General features: G+C 36.5%; 1 protein-coding gene across 1 annotated transcript; it reads right to left on the bottom strand.

Annotated features, from left to right (window-relative positions):
* Window positions 1–320: 320 nt before the first annotated feature.
* Window positions 321–3788, bottom strand: LOC130997024 (putative disease resistance protein RGA3). Its single transcript, XM_057922303.1, has one exon. It carries the CDS (start codon window positions 3786–3788, stop codon window positions 321–323), a length of 3468 nt encoding a protein of 1155 aa, XP_057778286.1.
* Between the last annotated feature and the right edge of the window lie 14514 nt (window positions 3789–18302).

Genomic DNA, 18302 nt, shown 5'->3' on the forward strand with positions numbered 1-18302 from the left:
TTGAAAATTTCAACCTATTATTAACTAATAAAAGTGAAATTAAATGATAAAAAATAATTATATACTCTAATTAGGTGGAATGAACCCTAATTAATAATCACAAAATTAAACTAAAGCATTCAAAGTTGAAATTAGAGAAAAATATATAAAAATATAAATAAAATTGAAAGTGGGACATCAATTCCCAAACTAAGAGAAAGTGAATTAGAAACTCCATAGAATAGTAGGTTTTAGTAGGCTACTTCAATTTCTAATAATTGGAATTTCTTTTTCAAATAAAACACACGTACAACAGTTTAATTAGCAAAAGATATTGATACTCACCGCCACCGGGTAATGAATTTGTGGCCATCAACGTCGAGGCGCCGCATTGCATCCACAGTCTCCAAACTTAAATTAGGAACGCCTCGAATTGTCAAATATTTTAGACGAGGGAATATAGGGAGGGATGTGATTGTGAAGCTTCTTCCTTCTGATTCTTCTTCTCCCCACCTATCTGATATTTCTCTTAAATTCGGGCAGTCACTTATAAACAATTTAGAGAGAGTCTCGCTGTTACTCAATAACCAATCAGCTGGCAGACATTCCACACCGATCTTATAAATTGACAAATGTTGAAGGCATGACGAGACATGACTTGGAACACTCTTCAATTGCGGGCAATCATGAATAATCAATTGTCTTAGACGAGGGAATTTAGGGAGGGATGTGATTGTGAAGCTTCTTCCTTCTGATTCTTCTTCTCCCCACCTATCTGATATTTCTCTCAAATTCGGGCATTTAAATATATCCAATATAGAGAGAGTCTCGCTGTTACTCAATAACCAATCAGCTGGCAGACATTCCACACCGATCTCCCTAATTGACAATTCTTCAAGGCATGAGGAGACATGACTTGGAACACTCTTCAATTGCTTGCAACCAATAATTGTCAAATGTTGGAGGCGAGGAAATAGCTTCACTTCACTTCCATCCCAAATTTCTATTTCTGCCCACTCTGCCAGCTTACGCATGCCTTTCAATACGAGCTTTTCGAGAGCTGGAAAAACAGTGCGTGTGTCCTTGTTCACCATCCCATAGAATGAAGAATTTATACACTTCAAATTGCTCAATTCTTCTAATTCAAGGGACTTGAGATTGGGCAACTGCCCCAAACTTGGAACATTCATCAATCGCTCGCAATTCTTAATTTCCAAATGTTGGAGGCGAGGAAATACCTCCACTTCACTTCCATCCCAAATTTCTATTTCTGCCCACTTTGCCAGCTTAGGCATGTCTTGCAATCGCAACCACTCGAGAGCTGGAAAAACAATGCGTGTGTCCTTGTTCACCATTCCGTAGAATGAAGAATTTATACACTTCAAATTTCTCAATCCATTCAACCAAAGGGACTTGAGATTGGGCAAGTGCCCCAACATTGGGATCTCTTCACATTCATCGCAGTCCCAGAGTTCTAACGACATTAACTTGTTAAGTAGCACCCAAGAGCCTTGAGGCGCATCTCGAACTGACATCTTCTGAGTCCATGATGGAAATCTTTTCCCATTGAATCTCAGAATCCTTAACTCCCTCAGATTTGAGTGAGGTTGAAGGCCTTCCAATACATCCTCATCATAGCTTTCACCTTCTCTGTCATCACCCCATTCCAAATACAACTTCAATATTTTTGACTTTTTGAATAAATTGGCTTTCCCAGCCTCTTCCTTGTCATGAACCCTTTCGAGTTTCCAAATCCTTACCTCTCCTTTAAGATTATTCAAACTTCCGAGCTCTTCAATTTTGCAGCCATTCTCATCGCCCACTGGAAAGTGCATTAGCGTTTGGAGAGAAGTTAATCTCCCAATTCCCATAGGCAACTCTACCTTCTCATTAATATAAAGATGCCTCAAGTTAATCAAGTACTTAATCGTACATGGCAGTTTACTCACCAAACATCTTGTGTCTACTCTCAACGTCTGCAAGTGAAAGAATTCACCAATCCAATCCGGCAAAACTTTAATACTTGTCTTTGAAATGTCAAAATCTCTCAAATGTATCAACTTCCGAATCGAACTTGGCAGCTTTTCAACTTGATATCCAGACTCAAGACGTAAAACATGCAAACTTTCCAAGTCTGAGAAGTTGATATCAGAAATATCAGCTTTGGGTGTCATTAGTAATGTACGCAAAGACTTTGCCATTTCTTTTGGGATACGACTTGATTCGTCTCCACGATTGTGGGATCTGAGAATCATGTATCGAACTCGGCTGCTACCACCTGTACTGTTAGAGGAGCTTGAAACAGAATAAGCGAGATCGTGCACAAGATCGTGCATGCCACAACTTACTACATTTCCTTTATCATCTCTATATAAAACTTGCAGTAAAGAGTTGTGCAGAAGAGCGTTGATAAATTTTTCACCCACGGACTCCATGTCATCCCTTTCATCAGCTTGAAGAAAACCTTCTGCCATCCACATATCAATCAGTTCCGGTTTCCTGATTTCGGAGCCTTTAGGAAACATCGCACAGTATGCGAAGCTCTTCTTAAGTGATGGCAAAGACAAATTATCGAAGCTCAGTCTCAATATATTTGTGATATTATCTCCTCCTTCATCGGCTGAAAGCCATTTCTCCTCGACTGAACGCCATTTCTCCTCGGATTTATTGCGTAGCACTCCCCCAACTATGTTGGCAGCTAATGGCAAACCTTGGCACCTTCTTGCAATCTTTCTCCCAATGGCCTTAAATTCTGACGGAACATCTTCTTTTCCAAAGGTTTTTGCTCTTATTATTGACCAACACTCTTCCTCCGATAAGCCTTTCAACTCATGTATATGAAGTGTATTCACAATTGAAGCCACCTCCATATTTCTGGTAGTAACAACGATGGCATTTCCCTTGACACAACTAACTCCCGAAAAAGAATTCATAAAATCTTCCCATTTCAAACCATCTTGGTTCCATACATCATCAAGCACAAGAAGATAAGTTTTATCTTTCAAAGCTTCTTTAAGCTTTGCAAGAATATCTTCCCTGCTCGCAATTTCAACTTGACAAGATGTCAAGTTATTGAGAATTTTCTTGAAAAGAGTTATTGCATCAAAATTTGGGGAAACATGCACCCACAAATGCGATCCAAACCGACTCTCATCCTTCAGACGATTGAAGACTTTCCTAGTCAATGTCGTCTTCCCCAATCCCCCCATCCCGACAATTGGAAGGATGGAAACTGCACGTTCATCAGTTGTGATGCCATTTATAAGCATCTCAACTATTTTCGACGTAACATCTTCTCTTCCAATAAAAATTGGATCGAGAGTGAATGAATCAGTTTCAAAAATAGAAGTATTAACCCAGGTGGGCTCATTTTCAAGCTTCGCTACGAGGCCAAGCTCAGTGGCCTCTTTCTTAATAGACTCCAAATTCTCATTGATTTCTTGGATTTTAACAGCCATATTTCTCGGACGAGCAATAGAATTGAAGGATGATGAGAAGCATGATAGTACCTTCGCCGTCATGGGTTTGGTGGCCTTAATTTTTTTGGAGAGAATATGATAGTTGAGTTCATCCAAAACATTGTCAGCATCGAACGCCTCGTTTTCAAGCTTCTTCAACCAGCTCTTGACAGCATCGCTGGTGATGTCACGCGTCTCGGCATCCTTCAAGAAATTTTTGATCACGTCGAGACTCCCAGCTAGCTTTGCTGCATCTTTGTCGAGACCTCGGATTTGAGAGATCTCTTTCTTGGAAAGGTCGATGAGGTTTTGAACTAGAACTTCAACGGCAGCAGCAGCTCCTCCTTCCATTCTTTGTGCTGATAACTTAAGAGAGAGAAAGAGAGAAATTGAGTGAGAGAGATAGCAAAGCAGTAGAATTGGATGAGTGATGCAAGCTCAAGAGTATAATGCTTTGTATTTGACTAGTTAGCTCATGAAAGATTTGGTGGGTTGTATTAATATAAGTGTTAATAGGCAAAAATGCCCTTTTCTTATAAACACTTGTAAAAATGCCCTTTTTCATGTGAAAAAGGGCATTTTTACAAGTGTTTATAAGAAAAGGGCATTTTTGCAAATGCCTCTTAATATAAAAAAATGTTAAATATTTATAGTATTTAGTTAATATTTTAACAATGTGGTAAACGTATTAAAATATATAAATATGCTATCTTTATAATTAAATTAGTTATCCCTCAAAAAAAAAAAAATTAGTTACATAGAAATTTAGATACATTAACACTTTATAATGCGGTTTTTCCCAATTAGAAGACAAGAAAATTGTACATTCTTTCTTTACCCGTTTTCACATAACACTTCAACGCGTGGAAAAAAAAAATTAAAAACAATCTCTCTATCTTTGGTCATCGTTAATCACCTCAAAATCCTCCTCTCCAAATAAGCCGAGAATTGGGAGGAAGATAATTACATATTTAGAAGTTGGCATTGATGAAATTCTAAAAATAGAGATCAATGAGAGAGATTTTTTTTTACACTTGAGCATCAAAACGATATCATTTTGATGTTTAAGTTGGAAAAAAAAAAGTTCAAAAGAACATTTCATGTTAGACTCTAATGAGATGAATAATCTTTTCGTCACCAAATTTTATATATCGATCTGTTTTATGAAAAATGCTAAATATTTAAAAAACAATTAAGAGAAAACAAAATTTAGAGACACAAAACACTTAGACTAGAATTAACGACAACCTCCTCCCCTTTGGTCGACCTGCCACATGTGTAAATAGAATTAAAAGAAAAAGAAAAATGGGATTGAAGCAACACTTATCGACCAACCACGGTCTCTCCTCACCTTTTGTTGTAACATCCCAAATATTTAGATTCATTATATAAGTTTAATTATTAATATTATAATTTCTTGTATGGCTTATTATTATTATTATTATTATTATTATCATTATTATTGATTATTGATAATTACATGATAAATATGGATACACATTATTAATTTTATCTAGATTATTATTATAATTATTACTACTATTATTATTAATGATTTCCTAATAGAACTAGGACTCTTTAAAGACTAGTATAAATATAGGATCTATTTTCAAACCCTATGGGAGGAGACACACACGCATAAATTCGAAGCCAGCAGCAGAATCAGTGAGGCTTCAATCCTAATTTTTTTCCATCCATTCGATGATCTTGATTTTTCATTTAAATGGTACTCCCTCCGTCCCAGCTTAAATGTCTTGTTTCTTTTCGGCACGGAGATTAAGAAATGTGTATAAAGTTGATAAAGTGGGTTGGTGAAAATTATTTAAATATTAAGTATAGAGAGAGAGTGTTTGCCAAAAAAGGAAACAGGACATTTCAAGTGGGACAACCCAAAAAGGAAAGCAGGACATTTCAGCTGGGACAGAGGGAGTATATGCAAGTCTTGTTTTAAAGCCACCGAATACTGTCAGAATTTATTTTTGCAAAACTACGGCTGTTAATTTAAGTTTTAAGCGTTGACAAATTTTTTATTCTCAAATAAAGTTATTGATTCTGAATTTGTCCTCTCGATTTCAACCGCCTCGGTATTCAGTATTAAAGTTATAGCTTTCAAAATAAATAAATATCTCAACTTAGATTTTCTTGCTTCATTCTTTAATTTTGATTCTTCACAGAATCCGATGGTTATGATTGTTTTAAGAATTCAATTTGTTAGTGACTTTCCTAATCTAATCATCTTTTAAATATGGTACAGTAAGTGTATGAATTAATGGGGCATATAAGTGTGTGTAGGGGAGGGCTAGAATAAAAACACTCTTAAGTGTATAAAATATAAATGATTTTCAGCCCTTAGATCATCAAGATCTACGGTTGATTCGTAACCCTGTTGGATGAATTCGTGGTCCTGAGTTCGAATCCCAAAGGTAGCAAAAAATTATTTTTCACAATTCGTAACCATGTTTGATGAATTCGTAACCCTGTTGGATAAAATTCGTACATTAAAAACCGTTTATATTTATATTTTAAGAAGTGTTTTTACCGTAGCCTCCCCAATGTGTGTATATATATATATATATATATATATATATATATATATACTTTAACGTTTTTATAGATTCGTTTATAGAATTTTTATTGAAGCGTTATATTTATTTAATTAGGTGTGGTGCAATTAGGATCCTCTTTCCGGATTTGATTGATTTTATTCAGCTTCGACTTTAAGGTGAGGGATTTTACGCTTATTCATATGGTTATATATGTTTTTATTATCGCGTTTGATTACTTGTTTGCGTGCATCTTATGACTATGTTATTATGTGTGATCATGGGACCTAAGCCATGATCTATGTTGTTATGTGTGATCATGGGACCTAAGCCATTGATCTATGTTATGTGCGATCATGGGACCTAAGTCATTGATCTATGTTATGTGCGATCATGGGACCTAAGCCATTGATCTATGTTATGTGTAATCATGGGACCTAAGCCATGATCTATGTTGTTATGTGCGATCATGGGACCTAAGCCATTGATCTATGTTATGTGCGATCATGGGACCTAAGCCATTGATCTATGTATGTGTTTGGTCATGGGACTTAAGCCATCGACTCAAACTATGATTATGTTTGTCCAGGGGCTCCGGTCTCTTGGCGTATGGTTGCAAGTATGATAACGTGATTTAATTATATATGTGACATATATGGATTTTTGTTATGTTCCTCACTGAGTATATTTTTCAATATGCTCATCCCTTATCTTTTCAGTTTTGCAGTTTTAGAGTCGAGGTGGCCATGGAAGTGGAGGATGACTAGGAATAAGAATTTCTTTTACATTGAACATTTTAGTTGAACTTCTTAAGTTTTAGTTTATTGTTTTATTTTTATTTTAAGTTTATGATACTACTGTAGTTTTGGCAAGTTGACTTTGAAATTAGTTTAAATTTTCTTCATAAATCAAGAAATTTTATTTTCACTATTAGTTCTTCAAAGTTTTTAAATTGAAAAGTTTATGAAAATTGGGGTGTTACATTTGTTATAAAGTTTTGATGACGTGTCACTATTTTATTGGTTAGATGTTTTTAATTTAAATATTAAAATAAATTTAATATTTATCATATATTTTAAATTAAATATATATATATATATATATATATATATATATAATTTATAATTTTAATTTATCTATAAATAGAGACCTCATTTGTTACTCCCTCCGTCCCGCCCAAGATGCTACATATTCCTTTTTGGGCCGTCCCAACGAAGATGCAACATTTCCATAAATGGAAAAAATAAGGGATTTTAAGTATATAATTAGCACTAATTAATTAATCCCTTATTACATTCTCTCTCCTACTTTATCACTTTATTACATTCTCTCTCCTACTTTATCACTTTTATATTACATTATCTCTCCTACTTTATCACTTTTATACTACACACTTAAAATACTAATCTACAACTCCTTAAATCCCGTGCCGAAAAGGAAATGTAGCGTCTTGGCCGGGACGGAGGAAGTATATTATATACACTAAAAATTTTCTATTTTTCGCAATGGATTCTAGAATTTTTTTATCTATTGCTCATTTTTATTTTTTGATATTTTAGCATTTAAAAAAAAATACTTTTATTTTATTATATGTAATTTTTATACTTAAAAAAAATATAATAATTCTATAAAATATTGTGATTGCATGGTTGGAGTGGTCATTGATAAATCTCTCAAAATGTGTGGTTGGATTGGGATGGATATTGATGATGTGGATGAGAGATAAATTAATTAAATATTGAAGAGGTTGGGTGGTTGGTTGCTGATAATGGTAGTCTTATAACCCTTATTTTGTATATAAAAAGTGAAGGTTAACCGAAGTGTACTTGTACTCATTAAATTTAGAACTTTAATAGTTATATATTTATGTTTACAAGGTTTATTCTATTGGTGTTATACTTATAGGTTAAAGAATCATTTTGACTTTAAAAGTGTGAAGAATATTCATGCATGTTTCAATCCATATACCGATATGAAAATGTAAACACTAAACACAAATTACTGATCCTCACCAGCAAATATATATAGTTTGAAAATCTGTGCAAAAGCGACATAAAAAAAAAGTCAAACATGAAGGATATGTTAAATAAATTCTGAGTAAATGGTATAAGCTACAAATAAAATTATTATAATTATGTGTAAGATAGTGTCAAAAAATATGGTGCATATATTTGGAAGATGTACTAAAAAAAGAAGAGAAATATCTTATTATAGCCCTAATTTATAATAGATAAATTATGTAGTCATTTTAAATTTAAAAGACTATTTATTACACCCTTTGACTTTTTTGTATTTTCATTTACTCGATGATGTACTTCATTGCTCTATCGTGTACATCATCGACTATTCGATGGTGCCATCGAGTACACCATCAAGTATGGCGACAACAATTGCAACGCCATGGCGGCGGCGATCCGCCGGAGACAGTTTTAGTGTAAAGAGAGAATGTGTAGAGAAGAATATATTTTTATGAATTAAAATTGATGATTTTTAAAAAAGAAGCAAAATTGAAAAAGAAAGATGAAGAAAGAGAAAATTTGGTGGGAAAAAATTTACGTTAAACTGGTGTTTTATACATTATATAGATTTCTGAGCTAAGACTACATTTACTAATGACCTCACCGACCGGTCATCAAATAAAACAAAATGAATGATTGCAAAAGTAATAATAAAATATTCTAAACCCCATAACCGGTCGTAAGTTTTGGGCAATGACCGACTTATTTGATAACCTCATTTGTCAAATGAGGTTATGACATTTGGCATTTTGTCATCAAAAAGTATAATAAAAAATAATAAAAGAATAAATTATATTTAGGTTGGTGTGGGTTATTGATAAAATAAAAAAGTTATAAAATTGAATTGAATTATAGGTTGTATATGTGGAAGAAAGAGAAATATTTTTTTATTAAAAAGTTGGGTTGATGAAGGTTATTGATAAAGATAGTCTAAGAGTGAGTGACATGCTTTGAAAGTTTCGATTTTTTCAAATTTTTTGTATTGAATCCATTCTAATGTGCTTGGAAATCAAACTAAAACTGGCATTTTATTGAAGAATTTGATGGGGTCATGATTCGATTATTGTATTGAAATGGATGACTGATGCAAGTTGACGAGTTAGCTCGTGAATGATTTGGTAGGCAGTATTAATATAAAAAACTGTAAGTGTAATACAGTATTTAGTTAATATTTTAACAATGTGGTAAAGAGAAACACAATACAAATTAACAATATTGTTATGTCCCCACTCACCGCACCACCCTTCTTTTTTCCTCCCTTTTTCCTTCAATCCCCTCTCTTTTAATGTTAAAGGCCTTTAATATATGAATATAATAATATATTAAAAGCCTTTAATTAACCAATAATGCAATGCTTTTCTCTTACTTTACTCTGTCTCTCTCTCTCTTCAAATTAAAAATGGAAAAGCTGAAGTTGGTGGTGGTGGCAAACCAATTTATCAACACTAGTTATTCCTTTATGCTTTTGTGTTTAGTGGAATAATCAATCAAGTCCACATGCACAAATACAAGTGCAACAACACTAACACTAACTGCGGGGAAGTATTAATTAGTTGTGCCAATTACGCACGCCAAGTTAGACGAGTTAGGCTAACTAATCCCAGCAGAATAGACTCGTTTCCATATATGTTATTGGTATGGACCACACCACTTTCCTACTAAAAATTAAATTTTTTTAATTTTCGTGCCCAAAAGAAGTGAACCTATTAGAATGGGACCAAGGGAGTATAACATTTTCATATCGCGGTATATGGATTCAGACATGCAAGAATATTCTTCACTTTTAAAGTCAAAATGATACTCCCTCCGTCCACAAAATAAACTCTCATTTACTACTCCCTCCGTCCCATTAAAGATGGCAAGTTTCTTTTCGGCACGGAGATTAAGAAAGGGATAGTTAGTGGAGATTAAGTGTGGTCCCTACAATTTGATGTAGTTTGTGAAACTTAATTAATTTGTTAATCTCAACCAACTTAACAACCATCTTTTTCACTTTTTATAAATTTAATTTATTTTATTCATTAAATTAAAATAAATATTTACAATTTTATTTTATTTACTCAATGAATTTAATTAAGTAAATAAATCTACAAACATCAACACTTGAAATTAGAAATGGGCGGCTGCTGATCACTATTTTTATAGCAACAAAAATACCGCAACTAACACGGTGTAATCGTAGTATAAACAGCAATCGAGTATCGTATCCACAGAGACTGTAAAACGAAATCACTCTATCTACTCCCTAAACAGACTCTCACAGTATGCAAGTGAAACGATTATGAAGGTGAATTAAGAACTAAGATTAACTAAATAAAACTAAAGAACATATAAACTATGATAATTAACTCAAATATAAGGAAAGCTCTGACCCTAGGGATGTATTTTCACCAATCAATTACATGCATTCAACCTATTGATTCAATTACCAATTTTAATCCAACCCTGATGAAAGATCACTATACTATCCACAAGCGTCTCTAACGACCACCTATGAACGTAGATTAATTAATCCCTTTTCACATTCAAGACTCCAAGGAATAAATTAACTCCCAATAGCACATAAAGAATAGCTTCCTATAGCTTCACCTATCGCATTCAAGACTCAAGGCTAACACTATATCATGCATTCCTGAATCGGCTGAACAATTATCGCATTCAAGACTCAAACTGAACAGCTAAACATGTAAATCATTGATCAGATAATTCACAAGAGAACAGGCACCAGGAATCATGAATCATAAGTTGGAAGGCAAATTGATATTAATAAATCAAAAACACATAATCAATCAGCTATATACAAACCCTAGGTTCAGATTAAAAGAACTAGCCAAACATAATAAAAGAAAGCAAAAACATAATTAAATTGAACGCAATTGAAAGAACTGAATTAAATAAAACTCTGAATAAAATAATTGTAGCGGCTTGAATCTTCAATCTTGTGGAAATCCAATCCAAGCTGTAAAAACTGGAAAGCAATAATAATCTAAAGCTATGAAATTGAGAAAATAAAGTTGGGAACTGAAAAACTAAAGGTGGGAACCCTAGATAGGTCAAAAGATGACCTATTTATAGTCTTAGGGTGAAAAACCAAGTTCTAAACCGAAAATAACTTGAAAAATCGTAAAAACGCGGAAAAAACGAAAACACGCCTAAAAACGGCGACCCGTTCGGCGGTCGCCGAACTGGTCGCCGAAAATGGCCTGAAAATCCTCCAAAAATGGCGATCGCCGTTTTTCTTCCTCAAGGCCAAAATCTGAACAGGGATTTCGGCGACCTACTCGGCGATCGCCGAGTTGGTCGCCGTTTTTCTTCTTTAAAACGCCCAAATTCGGCGGTCGCCGTTTAGGTCGCCGAATTTTGACTGCTGCGCGGGACGTTTTTTGTTTCGGCCATAGCTTTCTCGTCCGAACTCCGATTTATGATCCGTTTGCGCTCACGAACTCGTATCGAGACGATCTACAACTTCTATTTCAGAACATTGTTCCAAATTCGAACTCAATAAATCTGCAAATTCCTTCAAAGTTCGAGTAAGAATCATGTTTCACAAGATAAAACAAATTAAGCACAAAACAATCATCCAACACTCAATTTCCTATAAAATTAACATCATATGAACATTAAAAACCATGGAAACATGAGTGTTATCAACTCCCCAAAACTTAAGCCATTGTTCGTCCTCGAATAATGGGAAGAATAAAATGAATAACACGAATGGGTAAGAAATCTAGCTCATCGATGCCTCCGAAAGATAAAGAATGATAGAATTCTCAAATCCTCAACAATTAAGCACAAAATTCACCAATAAACACAACCTATAGCAAAATCAACCTTGACATTCCAAACAATTGAATCTCACAAGGTATGTGTATCACTCAACTCTCAATTTGATGGAATATATAGGACGTGTATGCTCTCATCGAATTCAATGCAATGCAGATCTCTTACCATAGGCTTGCCAATCGTCTACAATCTCCATCGCTAAAAGTGTGCCAGGACTAAGATCAGAAAGGACTTTTTATTCGGGTTATAATGTAGGGACATTGGTTAAGGTAGGGAAATATAGGTTAAGTGACTCAAATAGATCAAGAACACCAACCTTATAGCTCCACTAATCAAGCATGGAATAAATTCCATCTTCCACCCAACTATGTCACCATAAACAACACAACTCAAGGGATTTAATCATCACAAAACAGAACTAAACACTCTTTTATGCTCTCCATTTATTTCCAACAAACAAAAAGTCGATTTTCTAACAAATATCTCAAAGTACACTCGACTTCACACTTTTTTCCTTTTTTTTTTCTTTTCTTCTTTTTTTTTTCTTTTTCTCAACAACTTTTTTTTTTTTCCTTTTTTCTTTTCTTTCCACAACTTTTCTAGAGCTTATAAGAGTAAATAGTAACACAAAATCATCTCTTCTTTTTCACAACCCACTATTAACATTCACCACACAGAGATCCCCATATACTACATCACCCTCTATCATCCGGCTAAAGAATAAAAGCTAAATATGCTCAAAGTGGATAACGAAGGATAATATTTTTCATTAAGGATAGTGTTTGGGAAAAATTGTGGCTAACAAAAGATGGCCTAAAATCATCTCATAATCCTGGGCACAACAGCAACCTCGACACAAAAATCATGGCAAGTTCTAGAAGATCACTACATATGCATGACAACATTCACAACAAAGAATAAACTGTGTATGATAAACAGTTATGGCTCAAAATCTCACAGGTTTATTCAACGTCTAAAAGTCAAGGTTAAAATCACTCTAGAATTATGCAAATTAGTTCCAATTATGCTCAAATCATCAAAGAAAATCAAATTCAATATTTTTTTCACAGAAATCATCATTGGCATCTCACCAAAAAATCTAATGGAGCAATAATCATCTAAAAAAACAATCACAAACACACACCACCAACCAAGCAGGATAAAACAATAAAGCTAACAAAAATAATAAAAGTGATACACATATCTATTCTCACCCCCCTCCCCCAAACTTATTACAGAACATAAGTTCGAAAATAAATTTAGAGGGATGATGATATGTGTGTCACTACTCACAGAAACACATGCTCCATGATGGTAGTATGGACAAGGCGCAAGTTCCCGCATCTTCCAAGCTCAACGCTGCACTAAAAACCCCAAAACAAATAAAACAAAGAAAACAAAGAAAACAAAGAAAACAAAGAAAACAAAGAAACAAAAAGAAACTAAACGAAAGGAAAACAAAACAAAGAAAACGGTTGGGTTACCTCCCAACAAGTGCTTAATTTAACGTCTAGAGCTCGACGATACCTTATGGTCTCAATGAACATCAAACGCAGCGGGCGTGACAGACCGCCTAACACGAACAGAGACAGAGGACTCATGCGCATCAGCTGCGTGAAAGATAACACTTCCATTGGGCACATCTATCATAGCCCTCCCCGTAGCTAAGAATGATCGACCAAGAATCAACGGCGGATTTGCATCTTCAGGAATATCGAGGACCAAGAAATCCGTAGGGAAGACGAGCTTGTCAACCTTCACAAAGATGTCTTCAAGCTTTCCTCTCGGCTTCACTCTTGATCTATCCGCCATTTGAATCTCCATCGAGGTCGGCTTGAGATCTCCAATTCCCAACCGCTTGAAAACAGAGATGGGCATCACATTGACATGTTCTACATGCATTTTTCATCTCCTTTGTCGCGTTTATTCATAGTTTTTGGGCGTTTTCATTGAGTTCTTGAGATTCTTTGGTTTGAATTGTTAAATTTATGTGGAATAGACTACTCGTCCGTGCTCGTGTTGTTTTTACAGGTTTTGGACTCAATTTGTGATGTTTTGGATGAAGCGTAGTGGAATACACGAAGTGACGAGTCCATAGGCACGAACGGTGCTAAAATCGGGCATCGGATGAGCAAGAACGGGCGCCGGGAAGTCCGTGTGTCGGAGGACACGCGGCCGTGCGCAAGGACGGCGCCGGGAAGTCGCGCGGTCTGGGCATGCGGCGGCATGCCACGGCCGCGCGAGGAAGGCAGAGCTGCTGGAAGTGTCACGCGGGCAAGGCGCGCGGCCGCGCGAGGAGACCGCGCGAGCTCGCGCGGCCCAGCCATGCGGCCGCGCGACCAGCCCGCGCGAGGCGCCGAGTCAGCCCATTATTTCCGCTTTTTCACCTAAAACGCGATTTTTGGAGTATTTTCGAGTTAGACGACCTAGGGCATATAAATACCATCCTTTAGCTTATCCCAGACACCTTTTATCATATTCTGACTTTTCCTGAGAGCTGTGAGACACGGAGCAAGAGCAAGACTGAAGAATCTCGACTTCTCTACGGTTTTTTAATAGTTTTATGTTCATTATTTTTATTGAGATTGTGATTGTTAGTCATATGTCTATGTGTGGCTAAATCCCTTTTTCCCAGGGTTTAGGGAGTAAACATGATTCAAATTTCTGACTGTTGATTTAATTAATTGAGATTCATATTCCTTTCTTTGTTCTTGTTATAATTGCTTGATTTATTGCTTGATCACCAATTTAGCATTATCATAGGTTTTAATTTGAGATCGGGAGATGATAATTATAACCTGAACTAAGAACATAGAACACACTTATTTTAATTCTAAAGGGAATTAATAATTGTGAAGGCTTTAATCCTAGGAACTTTTAGGAGTTACATGTTAGAAGTGTGATCCGGGGACGGTAGCCTTGCATGTAATCAACGATTTGTATGCCACGGGAGTGGGTATGAATTAACTTTGAGATTGCCTTAGGAATTATCTCATTAATTGAATCAAACGTGTTAGTTAGGAGAATCTGTTGAAACCTTTGCCTTGGGAAACTCTCTTTCTTCTGTTACTTCGCATTTTCACAGCTTGATTTCTTTTTAGTGTTCTTTATTTTATTTTAAATTTGTTTTTCAAAAATCAAACCTTTACAATTCGGTTTTCCAGATAGAGTAAAGTGATTAAGAATAGGCATTGATAACAATTAGTCCCTGTGGATTCGACCTTGTCACTGCTATACTCAATTGCACCCGTACACTTGCGGCGTGTAAAGAAATTAGCGAACATGACACTAGCCCCTAAATCGCAAAGAGCCTCGGGAAAGAGCTCTCCTCCTATCTCGCACTCAATGGTGAAACTACCCGGATCTTTCTTCTTCGAAAGTAGCTTCATTGGCAGCTCAGTGCACACAGCTTTCGCCTGCGAGATTTTTCTATCCTCATCCCCCATCTTCTTAGCGTGAACAATTATATTTTCTTCTTTATCCTTGGGATCCTGCAATTGTGAGAGAATTTGAGGCTGTGCACGTCGGTCCGATTCTTCGAGTAGTCTCTCTAGCTCATCCACTATACTTCTTTGCTCTGTCTCCTCGGGATTGGCAATTTTTTTCTCATTCTTGCAATGGGAGATCTCCAGCTTGATTTCCTTGGCATCCACCTTTTTGCTCGGCTTCACAGCATATTGCTCTTCAAGCACCTCCCTCTTCATCAGCCTACGGGGGAATGGAGCTTTTGGGATGTACTCCCTAAGTGGAATAGGAGATTTGTATGGTTCCTCACTTGGTTGTTCGTTCTCCTTGCTCATCCTCCTGTCTTTTGGAGACAGAGTGCCATCGAAAATAGCATTGCATTGGCCCTTTGGATTGACAGTAGTGTTGCTCGGGAATTGGCCCGACTTGTGCTGCGCAGCTGCTTGGTTGGCTATCTGACCAACTTGAGTCTCCAACATCTGCACTTATTTAGACAGTGATGAAACATGAATTTCTATTTGACTCACTTGGGTCTCCATGTTGGTCTTCCACGCACCTACATTCGTTTCCAAACCACCTATCTTTCCCAACACCTGCTTCATCATGTCTTCCATCGAATCTTTCTTTGGCTCATTGATAACTCCTCCGCTAGACACAGAAAATCCAGGTGGAGGCTGCAAAGCATTGTTCGGATTGCCGTAAGAAAGGTTAGGATGCGGGCGTGCTCCTGGCTGGAACTGCTGATGACCCTGCTGAAATTGTTGACTTCTGCCATACATTCCTGGCTGACCTCGATTCAACTCACTGATCTTAGTAGTCAACTCTGCCAGCTGTGTAGCCATTGCTGTCTGCCGCGTAGCCATCGCTGCTTGTTGAGTAACCATTGCTGCAATAGGATCAGAACTGGACGCAGCTGCAACCTTCTTCAATTGTATTCGCTCAGATGGCCATTGGTAGCTCGTAGAAGCCATGCTATCAATAATGCTCCATGCTTCAGAACTGCTTTTCTGAAGTAGGGAGCCACCTGCAGCTGTATCCATGTGCATCCTCGTACGCTCCCCGCAGGCATTGTAGAACATTATCACGAGCGTGCCTTCATCAAATCCATGGCTTGGGCACTTTCTGAGCTTCTCCTGGTACCTCTCCCAAGTCTCCGCTAGCTTTTCTCCATCGTACTGTTGAAACTGCACGATGTCCATCTTTAACTTCAACGTAAGGCCAGGCGGATGAAACTTGCGTAGGAATGCATGAGCCAAGTCCTCCCACACGATATTTTCTCCCAGCTGTAGCGTATGATACCACGACTTTGCCTTATCCTGCAGTGAAAAGGGAAAAAGACGAAGACGGATAATGTCATCAGGGACACCATTCATCTTCACCGTGCTACACAGCTCCAGGAAATGCGCCAGGTGCGCATTAGGGTCTTCGATCGCTTGTCCACCATATTGGCTCTGTTGGACCATCGTGATCAATCCCGTTTTCAGCTCAAAATTGTTAACTTTCACTCTTGGGGGCTCCTGGTACACATACTGTGGTATGAATGCCTCATTTATGGCTGGTTGCTTCTGAGCCTCTCTCGTTTCCTGTTCATCAGTCAGCTTCTTCAATTGCTCTTGCAGAGCTCGCATTTGAATTTGGATTTGCTCTGGAGTAGCCATTGGATCTGTCTCAACTTGAGTGTTCTGTTTCTTTAGATTGCGTAAGGTCTTGTTGATTTCAGGGTCAAACTCAAAGAGAGGATTTCTGTGAGATCGTGTGTTCATACACAACCTATAGAAACACAACTATTAAAAGTCAGAAAATAAAAATAAAAACAAATAAAACTTGCAGTACTATTAAGTCCTATGGGAAATATTAAAGCAAAATCTAAACAGTCCCCGGCAACGGCGCCAAAAAGTTGATCACTATTTTTATAGCAACAAAAGTACCGCAACTAACACGGTGTAATCGTAGTATAAACAGCAATCGAGTATCGTATCCACAGAGACTGTAAAACGAAATCACTCTATCTACTCCCTAAACAGACTCTCACAGTATGCAAGTGAAACGATTATGAAGGTGAATTAAGAACTAAGATTAACTAAATAAAACTAAAGAACATATAAACTATGATAATTAACTCAAATATAAGGAAAGCTCTGACCCTAGGGATGTATTTTCACCAATCAACTACATGCATTCAACCTATTGATTCAATTACCAATTTTAATCCAACCCTGATGAAAGATCACTATACTATCCACAAGCGTCTCTAACGACCACCTATGAACGTAGATTAATTAATCCTTTTTCACATTCAAGACTCCAAGGAATAAATTAACTCTCAATAGCACATAAAGAATAGCTTCCTATAGCTTCACCTATCGCATTCAAGACTCAAGGCTAACACTATATCATGCATTCCTGAATCGGCTGAACAATTATCGCATTCAAGACTCAAACTGAACAGCTAAACATGTAAATCATTGATCAGATAATTCACAAGAGAACAGGCACCAGGAATCATGAATCATAAGTTGGAAGGCAAATTGATATCAATAAATCAAAAACACATAATCAATCAGCTATATACAAACCCTAGGTTCAGATTAAAAGAACTAGCCAAACATAATAAAAGAAAGCAAAAACATAATTAAATTGAACGCAATTGAAAGAACTGAATTAAATAAAACTCTGAATAAAATAATTGTAGCGGCTTGAATCTTCAATCTTGTGGAAATCCAATCCAAGCTGTAAAAACTGGAAAGCAATAATAATCTAAAGCTATGAAACTGAGAAAATAAAGTTGGGAACTGAAAAACTAAAGCTGGAAACCCTAGATAGGTCAAAAGATGACCTATTTATAGTCTTAGGGTGAAAAACCAAGTTCTAAACCGAAAATAACTTGAAAAATCGTAAAAACGCGGAAAAAACGAAAACACGCCTAAAAACGGCGACCCGTTCGGCGGTCGCCGAACAGGTCGCCGAAAATGGCCTGAAAATCCTCCAAAAACGGCGATCGCCGTTTTTCTTCCTCAAGGCCAAAATCTGAACAGGGATTTCGGCGATCGCCGAGT

This window comes from Salvia miltiorrhiza, chromosome 8, assembly GCF_028751815.1.
Source record: "Salvia miltiorrhiza cultivar Shanhuang (shh) chromosome 8, IMPLAD_Smil_shh, whole genome shotgun sequence".
NCBI classification, from domain to species: domain Eukaryota; kingdom Viridiplantae; phylum Streptophyta; class Magnoliopsida; order Lamiales; family Lamiaceae; genus Salvia; species Salvia miltiorrhiza.

Excerpts from the sequence above, each read along its gene's own strand:
- LOC130997024 (XM_057922303.1), bottom strand. The coding sequence starts at position 3,788 with ATGGAAGGAGGAGCTGCTGCTGCCGTTGAAGTTCTAGTTCAAAACCTC.